We start from the raw sequence: 20,338 nt of genomic DNA, 5'->3' as shown, positions 1-20,338 counted from the left end.
CCACTTTCACAGTAGTACAGCTAACTACGCTCCATTATATCTGGTGTTCTACACTAGATCATGATAACGTTTAATAGAGAAAACTCAATCATTTCGGAACCTCAATGAAAGGAACACAGTGTTACCTGCTACATGCAAAATGTGCATATATCAGATTTGAATATATTATAGTATACGACTTGGGTGTTTGTAAATGAATCCAATGTTTTTACATCATTGAAAGAAGTTGTTAAACGATGATAATAATGAGCGTTAGTCTGGCGTAGAATTTATATGTCTGAATTATTCATCCTAATTTTGTATTGCTTGAGACAAATTAAACGAAAATACAATGATACTCAGTAGCGGGTTCAAAAGAGGCCTGCACCTCTTAAGGCCGTCGTCATTCTTAAATATATATCCCATAATGCAACCAGGAATTGTGTCATTGTGAAGACGCACCCCCCTAACTTAGCAACTTTCAGTCCTCAGCTCCTGAGAGCGAGGTTATTTGTAGATATGTTGGTGATCGCCGCTGTGTCTGCGGAAGTACTATGGGAAATTGCATGATGGGAGTGAAAAGTCTTTTGATCAGTAGGATAATTTTAGAAAAGTGAAAACTAGAGTGACTGTGAAATAAAGGTTGGTTTTAAATATAAAATATCATGGAATCTGGATGAAATAATGAAAGGAAATTGAACGGGTATGAAAGTAAATGTGGCAAGAATGCAAGGTCAGAATCCGGGGGTCGAAATACGTCACAATACATCCATCATTATCCATCGGCTGTCAACAACTATGGATGCGGTAAAAGTCTTGATTTGCAGTTTGCGTGAATGGCCGGGAAAAATCATGCCAATTCTGTGCTTCAGTAAGAGTATTTGCTGCTTTTTATGCAATGGAAATTAATTCAAGTAATGCTGCCAAAGGACATTCCCTTCTAGTAAACAAAACAACCCTGGGACGTTTATCTTGAGAAATTGAGAAGACGAAAATCTCTTGGGACAGTCGTTGTTGTGAAACAATGGACATACTTCTCCAGGGTATCAAGGATAGTTTTGATTATTAAAAAAGGGAAACTGCTGCTTTATGGAAAAGCAAAAAATGTCAATGTCATTGACCTGTCATGAATTTGTTTTTGCGTATCTGTTGACCGACTTAATTAGCTGATTATTAGCTGAATTGCTGTGTTATGTCTGTCATCGTTTAGGTCTATTTGAAGTTTTGGACGGAACTTGGCTCAGTGGTTTGGAACTAATTACAAGATACCGTCGCTATTCTGACATCCGTAGTTATTAATGTAGTGAACGATTAATCAAAAGATATGACGTATTCAGTACTTAGTGTGATTGGCTTTATGATTGAAGGTTACGCCCTAGAGTCTTTTTACTGTTTTGTAATTGGTCAGAGTTTTGAAAATGAATAAAGAGAGTTTGAGTTGGTCTTGGCGAGTACTCCACGATAGACGAGTAGAGAGAGGGTGCAGTCCTGGGCAGTCGAGTCCAGTCCTGGAGAGACTTGGGGCGAGCCTTGACGCAGTCTAAGAGAGTCTTGGGTCAGCCTTGCGAGAGTCTTGGGGACTTTTCCCCAGGGCGCTGTGTCTTATAGAGTGCTCGATTGACCGACTAAGACGAGAGCTGAAACGTATTTCGTTGTGTGTGTCTTATTTGACTGTAAAGTTAAAGTGACTTTCCCGATCCCGTACCTCAAGGGGACGAGATAGAGAGACGAGACGAGTTCCCCCCTGACAAGTGTGGAGAACCCGAGAGAAAGAGAGATTTTACCCCTGATAGACCACAGTAATTCTAAATCGATGTTGGTTTTAATTGGTGTTGCCTGTTGTAGAAGTAATAACATTGCGATGTTTTTGAGTTTAATAGTAAATTATTAATATTGAGAAATTAATAGTAAAGGGTAGACTCCCTTTTGATTAACATCAACCAGTATAACCTGGTTGACAACAATGAAATTCTAACAACAAGGCAATTAGGTCAAATTAATAAAAATATACAAACATCATTTATATCAACTTGGAAAAGTGAATCACAAAACGACAATTAATCAAACCAAAATGAAATATAAATAAATTAAGAACATACAGAGAATTAAAAAACAATTTTGCTTTTGAAACCTACCTTGTTACCCTGCAAAATATTAAGAGTGACAGGCACAAAGGAATACCCCTTGCTAATAGATTATGTAACCTTTGTGATCAGAATCAAGTAGAAGATGAATATCACCTAATGATGTCATGCAAAAGTTGTACCCCCGATAGAAATGTCTTATTTGAAATGCCAAAAACCAAAATTTGTCACCAAAGACACAATTCATAGCCTTGCTAAACAACAGTGGTCTAACACTCCCTGTAGCAAGGTGCCTAAAGAAGTGTTTTGAAATAAGACAGCAACCCCAGTGACAATTTTTGTTCACAGTTAAGTTTGCATTTTTTCTATCTTTTTATTGTATAATAATTTAGTCTTAATACTTTCTTTCTCTGTTACAGTAATGTAATAGCTTAGTTTTGTGTATGTTTTTATTTTATATTATTTATTTATTTTTTTTAACCTTTTATTCTTTCTTAAACATTTATAGCCATTGCCAATCTCTCCGGGGAATGTGTAGGTGTTGATAAAATTAATATTATTTAATTAATGACCCCGCACATTATTGATTGGCCTTGGCTAGTTGAAGCGGTTTTTAAATGGGCGACTAGAAGTATTCGCCGTGACTCAAGACTTTTCATTCGGGTTAATACAACGCTTACATGTTACTGTCAGGAAGGTTTAATTTCTTGTTTGTATTTGCACAATGTGAAAGAGGGGTTTATTGTCAAAATGTACTAGTACATGGGTGATTGTATGCATATTGAACTATACAAAATTTGAATTATGTCACCAAACTGTACGTTTTGACGACTCGTATGCAATTGTAAGATTATATTTCTGATATACTCGAAGTGAATCTCAGCTCTGTGCTTTTTATAAATGTTATGGTTCGGTTAATAATTTCCTGGAAACTGTGCAGAAAATCACAGACTTTTATTATTTTTTGTTCATAGTTTTTTCTAAATTTCAGTTTTTATTGTTCATAATTATTTACAGCAATAACACTTGTTTTCTGCTGTGAAACCATTTCCAGTTATTATGAATGTGTACATGACAGCTTTCCCCCCACACAATAATACATGTATGGATATGTGCGAGTATGTTGGTTAGGTTAATATGCCACTTCTTTATATCCCACAATGTCTGGTAATTCTAACTAACTATTTCGCGAATTTGCGACATTATGTCGCATACGACTTATTTACCACTTCCGTGTCACTGAGAATTTTCTAGAACTGTACTGTGTCTGGGTGGAATATTCTATATTTTTTTTAGGAACTGGTTGAATAGGTAATAGAACACTGTAGGAGGCAATAGAAGGTAATGGAACATTCTAGAAATTTGTAGTAAATTCCAGACTCATTATGTATGCTGATGTAATGGTCTATTTATAGATAGTGTGGGTATATATAGGGGAGTTGTTCAGCACTGAGATCAGATCGGAGATCTCGTTGAATTGTATTGGAGTTTAAGTATCTAGTTATTGGAGTAGTGGAGTTTTACCGCGTTATTATACTTGATGTTTGCAGAGTATAATAATACCAGTACCAGTTGAAACCTCATCTGTTGTCTCCGTGTTCGTGTTTTATCATCGCCGCCAGGGAAGTCTTTCTGTTACTGTTGCCATTTTGGTATTTGAACCATCACACCTGTACTATACCAATTACGGTAATATTACGTTGCGTGTGACACATTATCACTGTGGAACGAAATATCATTTGATACCTACTATTAATTCAAAGTGCATGCGAAGTTCATGTCGTTTGCTGCTAAATTATTTTTACATATATTCTCAATAATCATTTTAGTTACTTTATTTCACGATGTCTGCTTTCTGCAATATTCTCTGTCTGGTTCTTGAGATAAAAGTTGAATGTTAACACGATTATCACAGACAACGCTGATATATCCCATGCTATACTATAACAACGATATAAAATATACACGTTTTTCTTAAGAAACTTTAATAGTAACGTATGTTTGAAAACATACATAACATAGATGCAATATACATCCTGCTCCAATCACATTGAATGTTTTCTACTTATGTTAGATCGCGAAATAAATGTGACAACAACTGTGCTGATTAGTCACGGTGGAACTCTGCTTATAATCCCAATGGTGCATAGAACATCGATGTATTCAACATTGTATTGCCGCGATGCTTGTAGAATCATGCGCACCGCAGTTCAATCTATTATTTAACGCTGGCTGCAAACATATAAAACAAAATTTATGTCCACAGCGACACACCATCTCATTGCATCCTCCATTGTGTTCAATGACCATTTTACATGCCGGGCATGCGCGAATCGTGGGACAGTTGGAAATATAACCAATCGTATTTTTGGGACATTCCTTCAGAATTACTGAGCGCCATTCAGAATCGGAACGTTCGTCCTCTGTCCCAGCGTCAGTTGTTTTAACGCGGGCATCAGATAGCAGCAGTGTTGAGTATTCTTCAAAGTTGTAATGGAAAAGACACATTCCTTGCCCTGGCTGAAGCTCTGTTCCCTTATGATTAACGCGTTGATATTGTGGTGGTATGTTTGTTCTAGTGTAGATTGTCTGCATAACACTGTCCACGCTCTCGTTCTGCAATAAAAAGATAAGATAATTTTGATAGTATTGTATAAGTATTGGTTACGTAGCGTGGTGACAGAGAAATGTCGTCACGGTGTAACATATACAATATTAGCATTGAATATGAAAAAAAAATAAAACACAAAGATTGATTTGTTCATGGTATATTTTGTATTAAAGTTGATTTGTATCACATCTTGAATTGTGTATAATGCGCCAGTCAATGTCAACATGACAACCCCCACCCCATGATAGATGGGCACAAGAAGATTGACTGAAGTAGCACTAATAAATGCTCCTACCCTCATTTTCCCACCCTCAAGCTTTATTTTTCTGATCTTTCTGTCTCGTCATTGATTGAAACATAATTGTGGTTACTTCGCATACGAAAATTATCTAGTCGAATTATCTTCCAAAAACAGACGAATATTTATTATTTTTTTTAACAAAATAAGGGAACGGCTTTGATGGTCCTCGAGTAGTTACAAAATACTCAGACATGCTAGTTTACTAAGAATTGGGAAATACCCGAGCTGGAAAACCCGGTGGTTGGAGTGACTCATTTTTAGGTACTAACTCATTGTATGTATGTGCATATTTGAAATAACTCTTGTACGAAAATGTGAACACGACGCTTTATATCGGTCAATAGATGTATATAATTCATCGTTATATTTGTCACTAGACTAGACTAGTAGCAATGTTAATCAAACCCAAATCCTTTTGGCTTTTCCCTGCTTCTAAATGGTCACTGACATCCTCACAAATTACAATGAAAACACACCATGATTGACCTAAGATCTCGAAACAAAAATACATATAAGATGTTTTCTATCCCCACGCGGGGATAACGTGTAATTATATAGATTAAGTATACCGATTTATATCCACGAAAACTAGTCTAGTTTTCACACGGTGAACAAAAAACATGTACGGCTAAGTTGTCATACACCGTCGTATAGCCATCAATATAAATTACATTCAGTAAGCAATAACTCGATATGCATAGTATTACCTGAGTGGTTTCGATTACGAAGGAAATATATGGACCCAGTTGTACTAGTAACGTGAGTTCTGTCTTCCCGTAGTGATAAGGCATGGTGATTGCTTTTAAACTTCAGAATGAAAATCCCTGATGAGATGTCCGCCGTCGCTGCGTAGCACTTAGTCTGATATCGTCTGTTTGGCTTTGTGGGCTGTCCGAAAGTAGCAGCAAATCGAAAAGGTCCGATTCCAACTTTTAGTCTATTGTATGCCTAGCGTCATGATTACGTGGAATTCTAAAAAAAGGTGGGAATTTCCACAATTTGTATGACAAGCATTGTTAAAAATAAACATTTTTAGATTAAAACAATTATTAAATAGAGTGATTACGTGGCTATGTTTATAACTAGAATTGTCGCGAGATCGCCAAATTATCACCGATATCTACGATGACGGTGCCTGCTTTGCACGGAATCACTGCACTAAGGCCGAAAAAACAGAAAGCGTGTCAGATCAACGCCCTCAACGACACTACACTCCATTGAAAACACCATTGAAAACATCCACCATTGAAAACAGATACACAAAAGAAGGGGGTTTTCACAATTTTTGACTGGCTGCCGTTGTTAACAATATACAATGCAATGTCAAACAATACATACAAGTTATTAAAGTTTTTTTCTGTTCAATGCTCAAACGACAATGAACTCACCGATGACGTCATATTTACTGAGAATTTAGTATGACCATGGAGGTATAAGTATGACTAACCAATTCACTGTAATTATTACGTCAGACCATGTCTATTTTTCATTGCTATTTCGATTCACCTAAATAAAATAATCTAGTTCTTCTGCATTGTAGGAATTTAAAATTAAACATCGTAACGATTGTGTTCTAGTCTATCCATGGGCCTATCCTACCCAAGGCATTCTGTCTTGCATTTCCAAGGTACTGTCAATGCATTAATTATTCACTGGGTTTTAATTTCGGTATTTTTGCTGATAAGTAAAATCCCTAAATTAAATCTACGTAAACATGTAAAATAACTATAGAAATCATCGTTTTCTTGACAAAATCGCGAAATTAAAACACAGTGAACATGTCAATGAAAATAAATGGTTTTACAGTTTAATGTTCCAGCTTGCACAGAGAGGATTGGACACTGACGATGCGTCAAAGTTTTCCGCACACATGACAAAAATTCCCTAATGTTAACTGTCCATGTTTTTAAAATAAAATTGCAAACAAAATCATACTTCTGATTAATTAACCTAGTCATCTTTTTATTACTTCTTTTCAGCACTGAATTCATAATATACAGACAGTAATAACAATAAGTTATTCATGTCTTCAGTTAGGTATGCAAAATGAAAATTAATATTCATTAATGAATCTACTATGTTACGTTACTAGGCCAGTATAATTCTAGTTGTGCAACGTGGAGTCATTCAATAAAGGAATCTAAGCAATGAAGATCAGTTCCACTCAAATCAAACACTCCACAGCGATCAGATACAACTCAGCATAATGATTTCAATTTGTTGACTCCTCCCTCTAATCACAGTCCCTCAACAATTTTTTTTGAGGGACTGTGCTCTAATAAGCCGCCAGTTGCGTTTTGCATCTTACAGACGACTATACTATACTATCAAATATGCACAGTCACGCTTAATGCGAAATAAGGCTGTTATAAAAACTCGTACATATACAAGTTGCATTACAAGCGTACATGTGCATATCATAAAACTAAAACTGTTAACCAATCAGATGAGAGTATCAAACCAGGTGATGTTAATTGTGATATGGCAGCTTGCATGTACGCGATGACTTGGCTATCATTTCAAATTTACAAATTTTACATGCCATTCATATATCTATTTGCATAGTGTTAGTACTTTTCTCCACACTTACACAGTCAACACACAATATGAATAGTTATATATTTATTGTTTTGGTATATTAATTTTGTTGTATAACATATCAAAATCATCTTATATAAAGAATAAAAAACAAATTATTCATCTGCATATTTCATGTAATTGACACAATTTATAAATAACGCACAGTTTTTATTTTAAACTATATTATTCTCTTAATAATTACACCACATCTAGGTTCCATTTATTAGCCAGAGAACCTCACATTTATTATGAAAACATATATATTTGCAAATTCTTTTTTGATCAATTAACGCACATTAAAGTGATTGTAATAAGAAATAATGTATATTTCATTAAAAAATACTGTTCATAGTTTATAAATATTGCACTTTGTACAGATCTGTGTTATTGTTGTAAACAATTATGGACAAAATAAAACGGTACAGTAATCTGATTGGCAAACACATTTATTACACATTGTTTTTAACTCTCTCAGTAGTAATTCATGAACATCATCTCATTAGGATTCACGGTATTTACAATTCAAATATTTTGTTGAAATATTTCTTACAATATACAGTCAATATCCTAATGTTTTTTGCACTTTTTATGCACAGTAAACACATGTAACAAATACTATAGATACAAACAGCAGGATGACATCTAGTATTATATTATTGATGTATGTATGTACTATAAGATGAATGACATGACTGCATCAAATCATCTGTTTCCAATAGCCACACTAGTGATGAAAAACAAGATTTACAATTATAGCAAATCAGTTTTCACAATGACTGATCAACAAATATATGTCTTAAGCAAACCAAATAAGTACCCCAGCAGGCATCTTTTTTATAAATAACACATTGTTTTTTTGAACCAAGTTATTTTCCTAATACAATTTAAATAATGCATTGTCATGAATCTGTTTCTTTGCTCTCCATAATCACCAGACAGATCAGACTTCATTGAACTTACATGCTTTTACTAGACAGAGCTGACCAGGCCAGGATATCTAAGCAGTGCCAGAGGTTTGAAGTCTGAAGCTGTTTGTTAAAAACATTACAGGAGTTTTAAATAAATTGTTTTGGCAATTATAAATACAGTGTATTGACAAATGAATGGAAAAAATGACAACAGATTTTGGGTATATGCTCCAAAAACATCAGAGACAGTGGCTGAATCATAGTGTTTCACAGTTGTGTACATAAATACATGTACATAGCAAATAATAGATGTCATCACTACTGAATGTTAAACTATGGTTCAATGTTATATGTGTCAACAGTGCTTATAAGTGTACACAGAATATTACTGGTAAATCATAAGAAAAGATTTCTTTAAAAAAGTTTGAATTATAAAAACCGTAGTTCCCTGAAATCAGCTATAAATCATAACCACAATAAGGTGTAGAGTTCCATATCTGTTTGCCAATCTCAAAAAAATATTATCAATAAAGTCTGTACTCTGTTGAATTTCCGTGATTCCTTTCCCCTCTCTGTGTAAAAATCTGTAAAAACTTCTTCTGTATCTGTAATTATTCTGTAAATAAAAAAATAAAAAAATTAATGGCAATTAAAGCATCTCATTGCTAGATGACCAGAAATTAAATAACAATATAGCGCCCTCAAGCTTGTTTGTCTGAACTTATTTGTTCAAATTACATTGTAAAAGCATTACTTGGACATTCTTGTAAGCAGACAAACAAAAACTTGAAAAAATGTAGATTTATAAAGGAAGTGCAGTAAAAACTGGATTTTTTACAGCAGCGCATGTAAATGTAATTTGTGTCAAAATGATCCAAAAAGTGCAATTCACTGGTTCATGTGTGATTCTGTTAGAGATACAAATACAGTATATGATTTCAAAGTTATGAATGAAAAGACAACAATTGAGAGTGTACCTGGGCATAATCATTCATCAAATATTAAATTATACTCACATGTATTTAATTCTCTCCAACTGAGTTACCAATATTTGCTTTCTTGACTGGTGGTTCACATTCATCATCTTCATCTCTGCATCGTTTAATTCCTTGCTTGAATGAGATCAACTTAGATGTGTCATCACTGTTTGCAACCATGGTAACGTCTTCACTTACATTGGTCCTTTTAGGTTGACTTTCTATTTCTGTTTCTTCCAATTGTCTCTTTTGCCCCTTAGAAATTGTACTCAGTATAACAATACCATTGTTAAATGAATCATCAGCACTCTGTGATGTTTGCTCCATGAGATCACCTGAAAAACAGATTTTAAAATATCAAATTTTGTTTTTGTTTCTCACATAATTCTATAAACCAAACTTGTAATCTTGGTATGTCTGTTCATGCGTATACAACAAATTCAATGTCTATCTTCTTGGATATGTGAAATACTCCCAGCATGATAATGTAACATTTTACAAAATACTTACACAAATTAGCAACAGCATTTCCAGTACTTTTATTATTTGCAGCCAAGTGTTCACCAACACTGTCATAAAAATAAAAATTTGAAATAGCAACATTAAACCAACATTAGATATAATTATATTTAAAAAAAATCAAAACTGTTGATTACATGGTATTATTATTAATAAATAAGTTTACTTAAAAAAGGGTTATGCTGACTAATCTATTATCTGATTACATATTTTGTATTTCATTCATTAAAGTACGTCTTCAAACTAATGGTCCATATTAAAAGTCTGTTTTGATGAAAGTTTAATATACGATAAACCTTGTACATATTAGCATGCATGTGTACTTCTAATGTAAGAAATGCAATGATAAATCTATAACATGCATTTGACAAAACATAGATCTATACTAACACTTTCTTTCTGTATGACCTAGTAGGTTTTACACTATATCTACTTTTGGTAGATTTAGTATCAGTTGCTGTCATTGCTGTTTGGAAACCTAAAAATGAAACTTATAACTTATAATAAACTGCAAAAATAAATCAATAGAAAATAAAACAGAATGCATAACAAAATATTATAAAACAAAAATAGAATATGAAATAATAAACAAAACTGATAATTAAAGCAATTGTAACAGAAATAAAGTTCATGGTATGGACTTACCTGTCTGAACTTCAACGTTAGGGCTTCCTTCACCATCCATCTGTTTATGTACTATTGTTTGGGTAGCAACAATTTCTGCTTTATTCACAGCAACACTTTTTTTCTCTAACTTTTTCTTCTGAGTTTTTGCCTTCTTAACCTTTTTAGCAATGTTAGCAGATGTGTCATTCTTGCCTCTATGGATTCTCTGGTGGCCGCAACGAGCTCTCAGAGTATCAAAACACTTATCACAGAGCTTACATTGAAAGGATCCAACCAAAGATTGTTGAGAAGTAGCAACATAAGTGTGGTCACCAGAGTATGTGGCACGGCTAGATTGTGCAGCAGCGTAAGTGTGGTCACCAGCGTATGTGGCACGGCTAGGTTGTGTAGCAAAGTAAGTGTGGTCACCAGGATATGCGGCACGGCTAGGTTGTGCAGCAGCGTAAGTGTGGTCACCAGAGTATGTGGCACGGCTAGGTTGTGCAGCAGCGTAAGTGTGGTCACCAGAGTATGTGGCACGGCTAGGTTGTGCAGCAGCGTAAGTGTGGTCACCAGAGTATATGGCACGGCTAGGTTGTGCAGCAGCGTAAGTGTGGTCACCAGAGTATGTGGCACGGCTAGGTTGTGCAGCAGCGTAAGTGTGGTCACCAGAGTATGTGGCACGGCTAGGTTGTGCAGCAGCGTAAGTGTGGTCACCAGAGTATGTGGCACGGCTAGGTTGTGCAGCAGCGTAAGTGTGGTCACCAGAGTATGTGGCACGGCTAGGTTGTGCAGCAGCGTAAGTGTGGTCACCAGAGTATGTGGCACGGCTAGGTTGTGCAGCAGCGTTAGTGTGGTTACCAGAGTATGTGGCACGGCTAGGTTGTGCAGCAGCGTAAGTGTGGTCACCTGAGTATGTGGCACGGCTAGGTTGTGCAGCAGCGTAAGTGTGGTCACCTGAGTATATGGCACGGCTAGGTTGTGCAGCAGCGTAAGTGTGGTCACCAGAGTATGTGGCACGGCTAGGTTGTGCAGCAGCGTAAGTGTGGTCACCTGAGTATGTGGCACGGCTAGGTTGTGCAGCAGCGTAAGTGTGGTCACCTGAGTATGTGGCACGGCTAGGTTGTGCAGCAGCGTTAGTGTGGTTACCAGAGTAGGTATTGTTAGGCTTTGGAGCAGCATAATTGTGGTATCCAGAGTGAGTGGTTCCATTACTGTTTTTGTACCGCATTTCATAAAGAATTCTTGCAGCCATTAAAACATCTTCATCTACATCATTTATATCAACGGCTTGATTTAGAGAATTAGAATCCATCTGAGAAAATATAAACATTTTACTGATGTAGCCTGATATAAAATTATATCTTCACAACAAATATCTTTGTTCATTTCATACATTTGTTTTTTAATGACAGATTACTAAATGATATAATAAACATGCAACCTGAAAATGTAATAAATCTGTAAAGAATATAGATGTCTTACTTTGATCCTCGTTTCCAAACAGGCGACACAAGTGTACTTGTATTCAGAGTTCTACGTCAATATTATTAACAGAATTACAAATTCGGTATCTAAAATAAAAACATTTTTTTACAGTTTTATAAAAAAAAATATACGGCTCATAATTATGTATACATGTAGTCAATAGAATTTATAAATAAATTCCAAAAACGATTATAGCAAACATTTATGCCTAATGTTATATTGACGTTCAACTCGAAATGGAAAACTTGAGAAAATTTATCAATTTTACCAAATTTGCTTAGCGGGAACCCCTAGTTTGTAACGAAAGCTTATGGTTTTTTCCAGCTAATAAAAATAGTAAAATAGTGATCCGGATACGGGAAGATTAAACACAAATACAGTGTTTTGTAACTAATTAAAGTTATCACTGCTGCAAATTGATAAAAAAGAAAACCAGAGAAAGAATAATAAACAATGATACGCACACAAAATAATTCGTCTGCTTTTGACGGGCGCTTGACAAATACACCACAAGCTCAACATATGCACAAACTTCCTAATCTTATATAAAGAATAACCCTGGAATGGAAATGAAACTCACCTTTTGTAAGCAAAATGCTATGTTTTCAGTCCCAGAAAGCGATGAAGAAGCTGCTTGAACTTGAAATACGAAAGATACAATGTTTGGGGCATTCGAACGCTTCAACTCTTCTATTTACATATGAAAGCGAGGCTAAACCACATCACCTATTTCAGTGCGAGGCGGAATAAAATATAGTTCCGAAAGTTGTTGATTATTTTATAATATTTCAGATTTTTTTTATCCAATACGGTCATGTTTGCAGTATGTTGACATATGGTGTGTTTTTTAATCGAGCCATTTCTGTGCCACCGACTCGTAATCGGAAGAATTACAGAACTGCGCGTATGATATTCAAAAACGTTAAGCGTCTAACCCCTAGCAACAGCATGTGTATGTGTGTATAAAAACAGTGCTGCCTTCACGGCGCCGAGCGCTACGTCACACTGCGTTAGTACGTGCTCACAAACGACGCAATAGAATGGGTAATGCGTTCAAACTTTATAGGACGCTTTATTTATTATTATTACACCCACCCAAATAAGTCAACAAATCAGAGAAGTTTGAATAGCGGATAAAACATAACATAATAACTTTATTACATAACTGCAAAAACATGTGCTAAAAATCTCAAGAATCTAATAGGCTAGATGTAAAGATTGCCCGCCCAATACAATAACACCCAACTCCATTAAACTTCATTTACTAGGTGTGTACGTTTTCTTTCTAGATAGTGCAATATAACTACTAGTATTTTTTCCGCATTTCAATGAATATTAATTTTTCATTTTTTCCCACTTCAAGTTAATTCACATTCTCTTGTCTTTCAAAATAACTTATGATTTATGATATGATGCACATCAACATCAAATAAGATTTGGAAAACAATTATTTTTCACGTTGATGTAGGATTGCAAAATAAATATTTATTTATTTATTTAATTTATTTTCATTTTTTCCGGGTTTTCTTAAGTTCTTTTGTAATTGTCATGTGTATTTTTTTTAATGCCAGTGTTAAATTTATAACTATTTTAATTACATGTTAATTATAGTGATTGACACTCTTTTGAATATGTTTAAAGTACTGGCAAGTCAAATATAAGGTAATGGTTTTCTATAGAAGAGACGGACTGCTAAAACATAACATACAATTTCTATCACAATGAAGTTGAAATAGCTATAGCTAATAGTTACACATTTTAGGGATATATTTTAAACTAACGGAAAGTATGATTTAGCAAAGGATAATTACACAAAAAAAGCACTAATGACTCTTTAGAAATCAAAGTGCAGTGGATCTACTAACATAAATATTCTCTGGTGGATTGACATATTTGATTCAGTAATTAGACTAAGAAGGCAATCACTTTCTGTTTTAATTGAAATAATGTTGGTAAAATACTGGGGAAAACATATACGATAAAAGAGAACTGTCTGGGTCGAATGAAAAACAATTAAGAGAGATTATACAATTAAGTGGGAGAGAGTAATTAACGCAGAGATAACAGCATCGGTTGAAAATACCAAACACTGTACTGACGAACAATATTAAGAGGGGTTTTCGAATGGAAAGGTATCTGATAATTAATGTTAAAGATAAGATCTACAGAAAATATATTTGTAAGCTGCCCAACATTTGCTACGTTCACGTTCTCGGAACGTGCCGAGACTCGGGACCGTGCATTTATATGCTGCTACAACCATTTTTTTCTTGCAATGGTATAATGGGTAAATATAGGTATGGGTACAATGTCAATATTGTCCATTGTCTATTTTGTGTAACTGACACGATTGAGAACGAATACCATTTTTGTCTCATTTGTCCCACCTTCCATGAATTGTCAAATATATCCCGTTATATTATCGCACTGATTGTTGTCCAGGTAAATTTATCGAGTTCATGGGTTGTATCAAAGTTATCACTATACGTAATACAGCTAAATTGGTTTACCTCGCTTCTCAGAGTATATTAAATATTGTATATTTTATTACACTACTAATGTACTTTTGGGACAGTGGCCTACAGTATGGAATAAACATATTATTATACTATCATTATGATTTCAATATAACAATTATTATTATCATCATATACTAGTATGTAACGTTTTCCATGTTTAGGTCAAGTGACAGATCGACAAATGAGGGCGCGATCTCGGAAATTGTTTAAAGCGCGGTAGTCGTCGCGCTGCGCATGTTCGACATTTGTGTTGATAAACATTGATTTTCCCACAATCCAATGCGCTCTTCAAATGGAAATCACAAGTATGAGGTTTGACCGGGGCGCGACTTGCACTGATTACCGCCGGTGACTCCTTCGATACCTTCCATGAAAATGACCTAATTAAAGCATGGAAACGTGTCAGTTCGTACTCGTTGATCTGCGCAACAGTCAAAGTCGCTATCTTTGTTTATATGAGACCCATATATCTCGCACATGGTACATCCATTACTTGCATTTTGGGGATTTCCATATTAGGAGTTATTTACAACAACATGTTCTGTAGAATGTTCCGGAATGCTCTGTTTTCTCCTTTTTGCTTTCTCATTGTTCTGGGTAATTCCACACTTAACCAGGCCTATACACACCATTGTTTATACTGAATTGAAGTTATATACAGTACTTACTGTGATTTGTCAACGTAGGTAGATATAATTAAAAGCTTGTGTAAATTCCCCGGGTAAATTCAGATTGAACGGGGGACCGAATTTACCTTTCGCGGGGTTAACGTAGACAGCTCGTATCCATAACTTGCTACAATTCGGCTACTCGGTCTTGCGACTCCCGCGTTACGCTTCTCAGACTTCTTAAAGACCGAGGAAAGTATAGCAGTAAAATTGCGGGATGCGGGCTATTTTTATCTGATGAAGTGCAGAAAAGTTTTGCAAACCATCGTGCGATGATGGGAAGAAACTACCATTATCGTAAATGAAAACTTTAATAGGCCTATTGTTAATCAATGGATTTTCACCTGGGAATTTTCATTCTTGATCATTAATGATATAAGCCTATTATTGATACTTGGGTAAGTCTGGAAAGTGGGAGGGACAGTTGATATTGTGTCCCCCACCCTTCAAAACGGGGGGGACATGTCCCCCCATGATCGACGCCCCTGTCGGCTTGTGTCGAAATTATTATTTCCATAATATTTACATAATTTTATCTCGTTCGTTTCGTGCAAAGGAACGGGTCATCATCAACGCAATCATTTGGAGGGGAGTTAAGTTAACTTGTACATTATATAGTGTACATTGCTGTCAGAGTTGTGTTGCATTACATGTGTATGTGTACATACCATCAATAAACCGTTAACCAATCAGAAGAGAGTATCAAATCAGGTGATGTTAATTGTGATATGGCAGCTTGCATGTACGCGATGACTTGGCTATCATTTCAAATTTACAAATTTTACATGTCATTCATATATCTATTTGCATAGTGTTAGTACTTTTCTCCACACATACACAGTCAACACACAATATGAATAGTTATATATTTATTGTTTTGGTATATTAATTTTGTTAAATAACATATCAAAATCATTTTATATAAAGAGTAAAAAAAACAAGTTATTCATCAGCATATTTCTTGTAATTGTCACAATTTATAAATAACAGCACTGTTTTTTGTTTTATACTATATTATTCTCTTAATATTTACACCACCACATCATTTATTAGCCAGAGAACCGCACATTTATGAAAACATATATATTCGCCATTTTCAGATTCAAAATATTTCTATTGCAGACAGTATAGTATAAATCAGTAATATTTACGAATACTTTTATGATCAATTAATGCATGTTAAAGTCTTACATGATTAAAATAATGTATATTTCATTAAAAAAATACTGTTCATAATTTATAAATATTGCACTTTGTACAGATCTTTGTTATTGTTGTAAATAAGATTTAAAATTATGATGTAATTATAACATGTACACAAAATAAAACAATACAGTAATCTGGCAAACACGTTTATTATACATTGTTTGTAACTCTCTCGGTAATAATAGAGATTCATGAACATCATCTTATTAGGATTCACGGTATTTACAATTCAAATATTTTGTTGAAATATTTCTTACAATATACAGTCAATATCCTAATGTTTTTTGCACTTTTTATGCACAGTAAACACACGTAACAAATACTATAGATACAAACAGCAGGATGACATCTAGTGTTATATTATTGATGTATGTATGTATTATATGATGAATGACATGACTGCATCAAATCATCTGTTTCCAATAGCCACACTAGTGATGAAAAACAAGATTTACAATTATAGCAAATCAGTTTTCACAATGACTGATCAACAAATATATGTCTTAAGCAAACCAAATAAGTACCCCAGCAGGCATCTTTTTTATAAATAACACATTGTTTTTTTGAACCAAGTTATTTTCCTAATACAATTTAAATAATGCATTGTCATGAATCTGTTTCTTTGCTCTCCATAATCACCAGACAGGTCAGACTGCATTGAACTTACATGCTTTTACTAGACAGAGCTGACCAGGCCAGGATATCTAAGCAGTGCCAGAGGTTTGAAGTCCGAATTTGAAGCTGGCTGACGGTTTTGAAGAGTAAACATAGAGCAGAAAAAAATCATGAATTAATAAGCAAGTTTACTGACAGGTTCAGACTTCATTGAACTTACATGCTTTTACTAGACAGAGCTGACCAGGCCAGGATATCTAAGCAGTGCCAGAGGTTTGAAGCCTGAAGCTGTTTGTTAAAAACATTACAGGAGTTTTAAATAAGTTGTTTTGGCAATTATAAATACAGTGTATTGACAAATGAATGGAAAAAATGACAACAAATTTTGGGTATATGCTCCAAAAACATCAGAGACAGTGGCTGAATCATAGTGTTTCACAGTTGTGTACATAAATACATGTACATAGCAAATAATAGATGTCATCACTACTGAATGTTAAACTATGGTTCAATGTTATATGTGTCAACAATGCTTATAAGTGTATACAGAATATTACTGGTAAATCATAAGAAAAGATTTCTTTAAAAAAGTTTGAATTATAAAAACCGTAGTTCCCTGAAATCAGCTATAAATCATAACCACAATAAGGTGTAGAGTTCCATATCTGCTTGCCAATCTCAAAAAAATATTATCAATAAAGTCTGTACTCTGTTGAAATTCCGTGATTCGTTTCCCCTCTCTGTGTAAAAATCTGTAAAAACTTCTTCTGTATCTGTAATTATTCTGTAAATAAAAAATTAAAAAAATTAATGGCAATTAAAGCATCTCATTGCTAGATGACCAGAAATTAAATAACAATATAGCGCCCTCAAGCTTGTTTGTCTGAACTTATTTGTTCAAATTACATTGTAAAAGCATTACTAGACATTCTTGTAAGCAGACAAACAAAAACTTGAAAAAATGTAGATTGATAAAGGAAGTGCAGTAAAAACTGGATTTTTTACAGCAGCACATATAAATGTAATTTGTGTCAAAATGAGTCATAATGATCCAAAAAGTGCAATTCACTGGTTCATGTGTGATTCTGTTAGAGATACAAATACAGTATATGATTTCAAAGTTATGAATGAAAAGACAACAATTGAGAGTGTACCTGGGCATAATCATTCATCAAATATTAAATTATACTCACATGTATTTAATTCTCTCCAACTGAGTTACCAATATTTGCTTTCTTGACTGGTGGTTCACATTCATCATCTTCATCTCTGCATCGTTTAATTCCTTGCTTGAATGAGATCAACTTAGATGTGTCATCACTGTTTGCAACCATGGTAACGTCTTCACTTACATTGGTCCTTTTAGGTTGACTTTCTATTTCTGTTTCTTCCAATTGTCTCTTTTGCCCCTTAGAAATTGTACTCAGCATAACAATACCATTGTTAAATGAATCATCAGCACTCTGTGATGTTTGCTCCATGAGATCACCTGAAAAACAGATATTAAAATATCAAATTTTGTTTTTGTTTCTCACATAATTCTATAAACCAAACTTGTAATCTTGGTATGTCTGTTCATGCGTATACAACACAATCAATGTCTATTTTCTTGGATATGTGAAATACTCCCAACGTGATAATGTAACATTATACAAAATACTTACACAAATTAGCAACAGCATTTCCAGTACTTTTATTATTTGCAGCCAAGTGTTCACCAACACTGTCATAAAAATAAAAATTTGAAATAGCAACATTAAACCAACATTAGATATAATTATATCAAAAAAAATCAAAACTGTTGATTACATGGTATTATTATTAATAAATAAGTTTACTTAAAAAAGGGTTATGCTGACTAATCTATTATCTGATTACATATTTTGTATTTCATTCATTAAAGTACGTCTTCAAACTAATGGTCCATATTAAAAGTCTGTTTTGATGAAAGTTTAATATACGATAAACCTTGTACATATTAGCATGCATGTGTACTTCTAATGTAAGAAATGCAATGATAAATCTATAACATGCATTTGACAAAACATAGATCTATACTAACACTTTCTTTCTGTATGACCTAGTAGGTTTTACACTATATCTACTTTTGGTAGATTTAGTATCAGTTGCTGTCATTGCTGTTTGGAAACCTAAAAATGAAACTTATAACTTATAATAAACTGCAAAAATAAATCAATAGAAAATAAAACAGAATGCATAACAAAATATTATAAAACAAAAATAGAATATGAAATAATAAACAAAACTGATAATTAAAGCAATTGTAACAGAAATAAAGTTCATGGTATGGACTTACCTGTCTGAACTTCAACGTTAGGGCTTCCTTCACCATCCATCTGTTTATGTACTATTGTTTGGGTAGCAACAATTTCTGCTTTATTCACAGCAACACTTTTTTTCTCTAACTTTTTCTTCTGAGTTTTTGCCTTCTTAACCTTTTTAGCAATGTTAGCAGATGTGTCATTCTTGCCTCTATGGATTCTCTGGTGGCCGCAACGAGCTCTCAGAGTATCAAAACACTTATCACAGAGCTTACATTGAAAGGATCCAACCAAAGATTGTTGAGAAGTAGCAACATAAGTGTGGTCACCAGAGTATGTGGCACGGCTAGGTTGTGCAGCAGCGTAAGTGTGGTCACCAGAGTATGTGGCACGGCTAGGTTGTGTAGCAAAGTAAGTGTGGTCACCAGGATATGCGGCACGGCTAGGTTGTGCAGCAGCGTAAGTGTGGTCACCAGAGTATGTGGCACGGCTAGGTTGTGCAGCAGCGTAAGTGTGGTCACCAGAGTATGCGGCACGGCTAGGTTGTGCAGCAGTGTAAGTGTGGTCACCAGAGTATGTGGCACGGCTAGGTTGTGCAGCAGCGTAAGTGTGGTCACCTGAGTATGTGGCACGGCTAGGTTGTGCAGCAGCGTTAGTGTGGTTACCAGAGTAGGTATTGTTAGGCTTTGGAGCAGCATAATTGTGGTATCCAGAGTGAGTGGTTACATTACTGTTTTTGTACCGTATTTCATAAAGAATTTTTGCAGCCATTAAAACATCTTCATCTACATCATTTATATCAACGGCTTGATTTAGAGAATTAGAATCCATCTGAGAAAATATAAACATTGTACTGATGTAGCCTGATATAAAATTATATCTTCACAACAAATATCTTTGTTCATTTTGTACATTTGTTTTTAAATGACAGATTACTAAATTATATAATAAACATGCAACCTGAAAATATAATAAATCTGTTAAGAATATGGATG

The 20,338-nt window shown here is 34.5% G+C and overlaps 1 protein-coding gene across 1 annotated transcript; it reads right to left on the bottom strand.

Annotated features, from left to right (window-relative positions):
• Positions 1-4,027: 4,027 nt before the first annotated feature.
• LOC100374165 (uncharacterized) lies at positions 4,028-5,901 on the bottom strand. Its single transcript, XM_002734137.4, has 2 exons — positions 5,683-5,901; positions 4,028-4,679 (listed from the first exon to the last, which is right to left on the bottom strand). Exons 1-2 carry the CDS (start codon positions 5,764-5,766, stop codon positions 4,227-4,229), a joined length of 537 nt encoding a protein of 178 aa, XP_002734183.1. The 5' UTR covers positions 5,767-5,901; the 3' UTR covers positions 4,028-4,226.
• Positions 5,902-20,338: the final 14,437 nt, after the last annotated feature.

This window comes from Saccoglossus kowalevskii, chromosome 2 (genome assembly GCF_978046115.1).
Source record: "Saccoglossus kowalevskii chromosome 2, keSacKowa6.1, whole genome shotgun sequence".
NCBI lineage: Eukaryota > Metazoa > Hemichordata > Enteropneusta > Harrimaniidae > Saccoglossus > Saccoglossus kowalevskii.
Note: the sequence above shows the minus strand (reverse complement) of the source record. Positions and strands in the feature narration are given on the sequence as shown.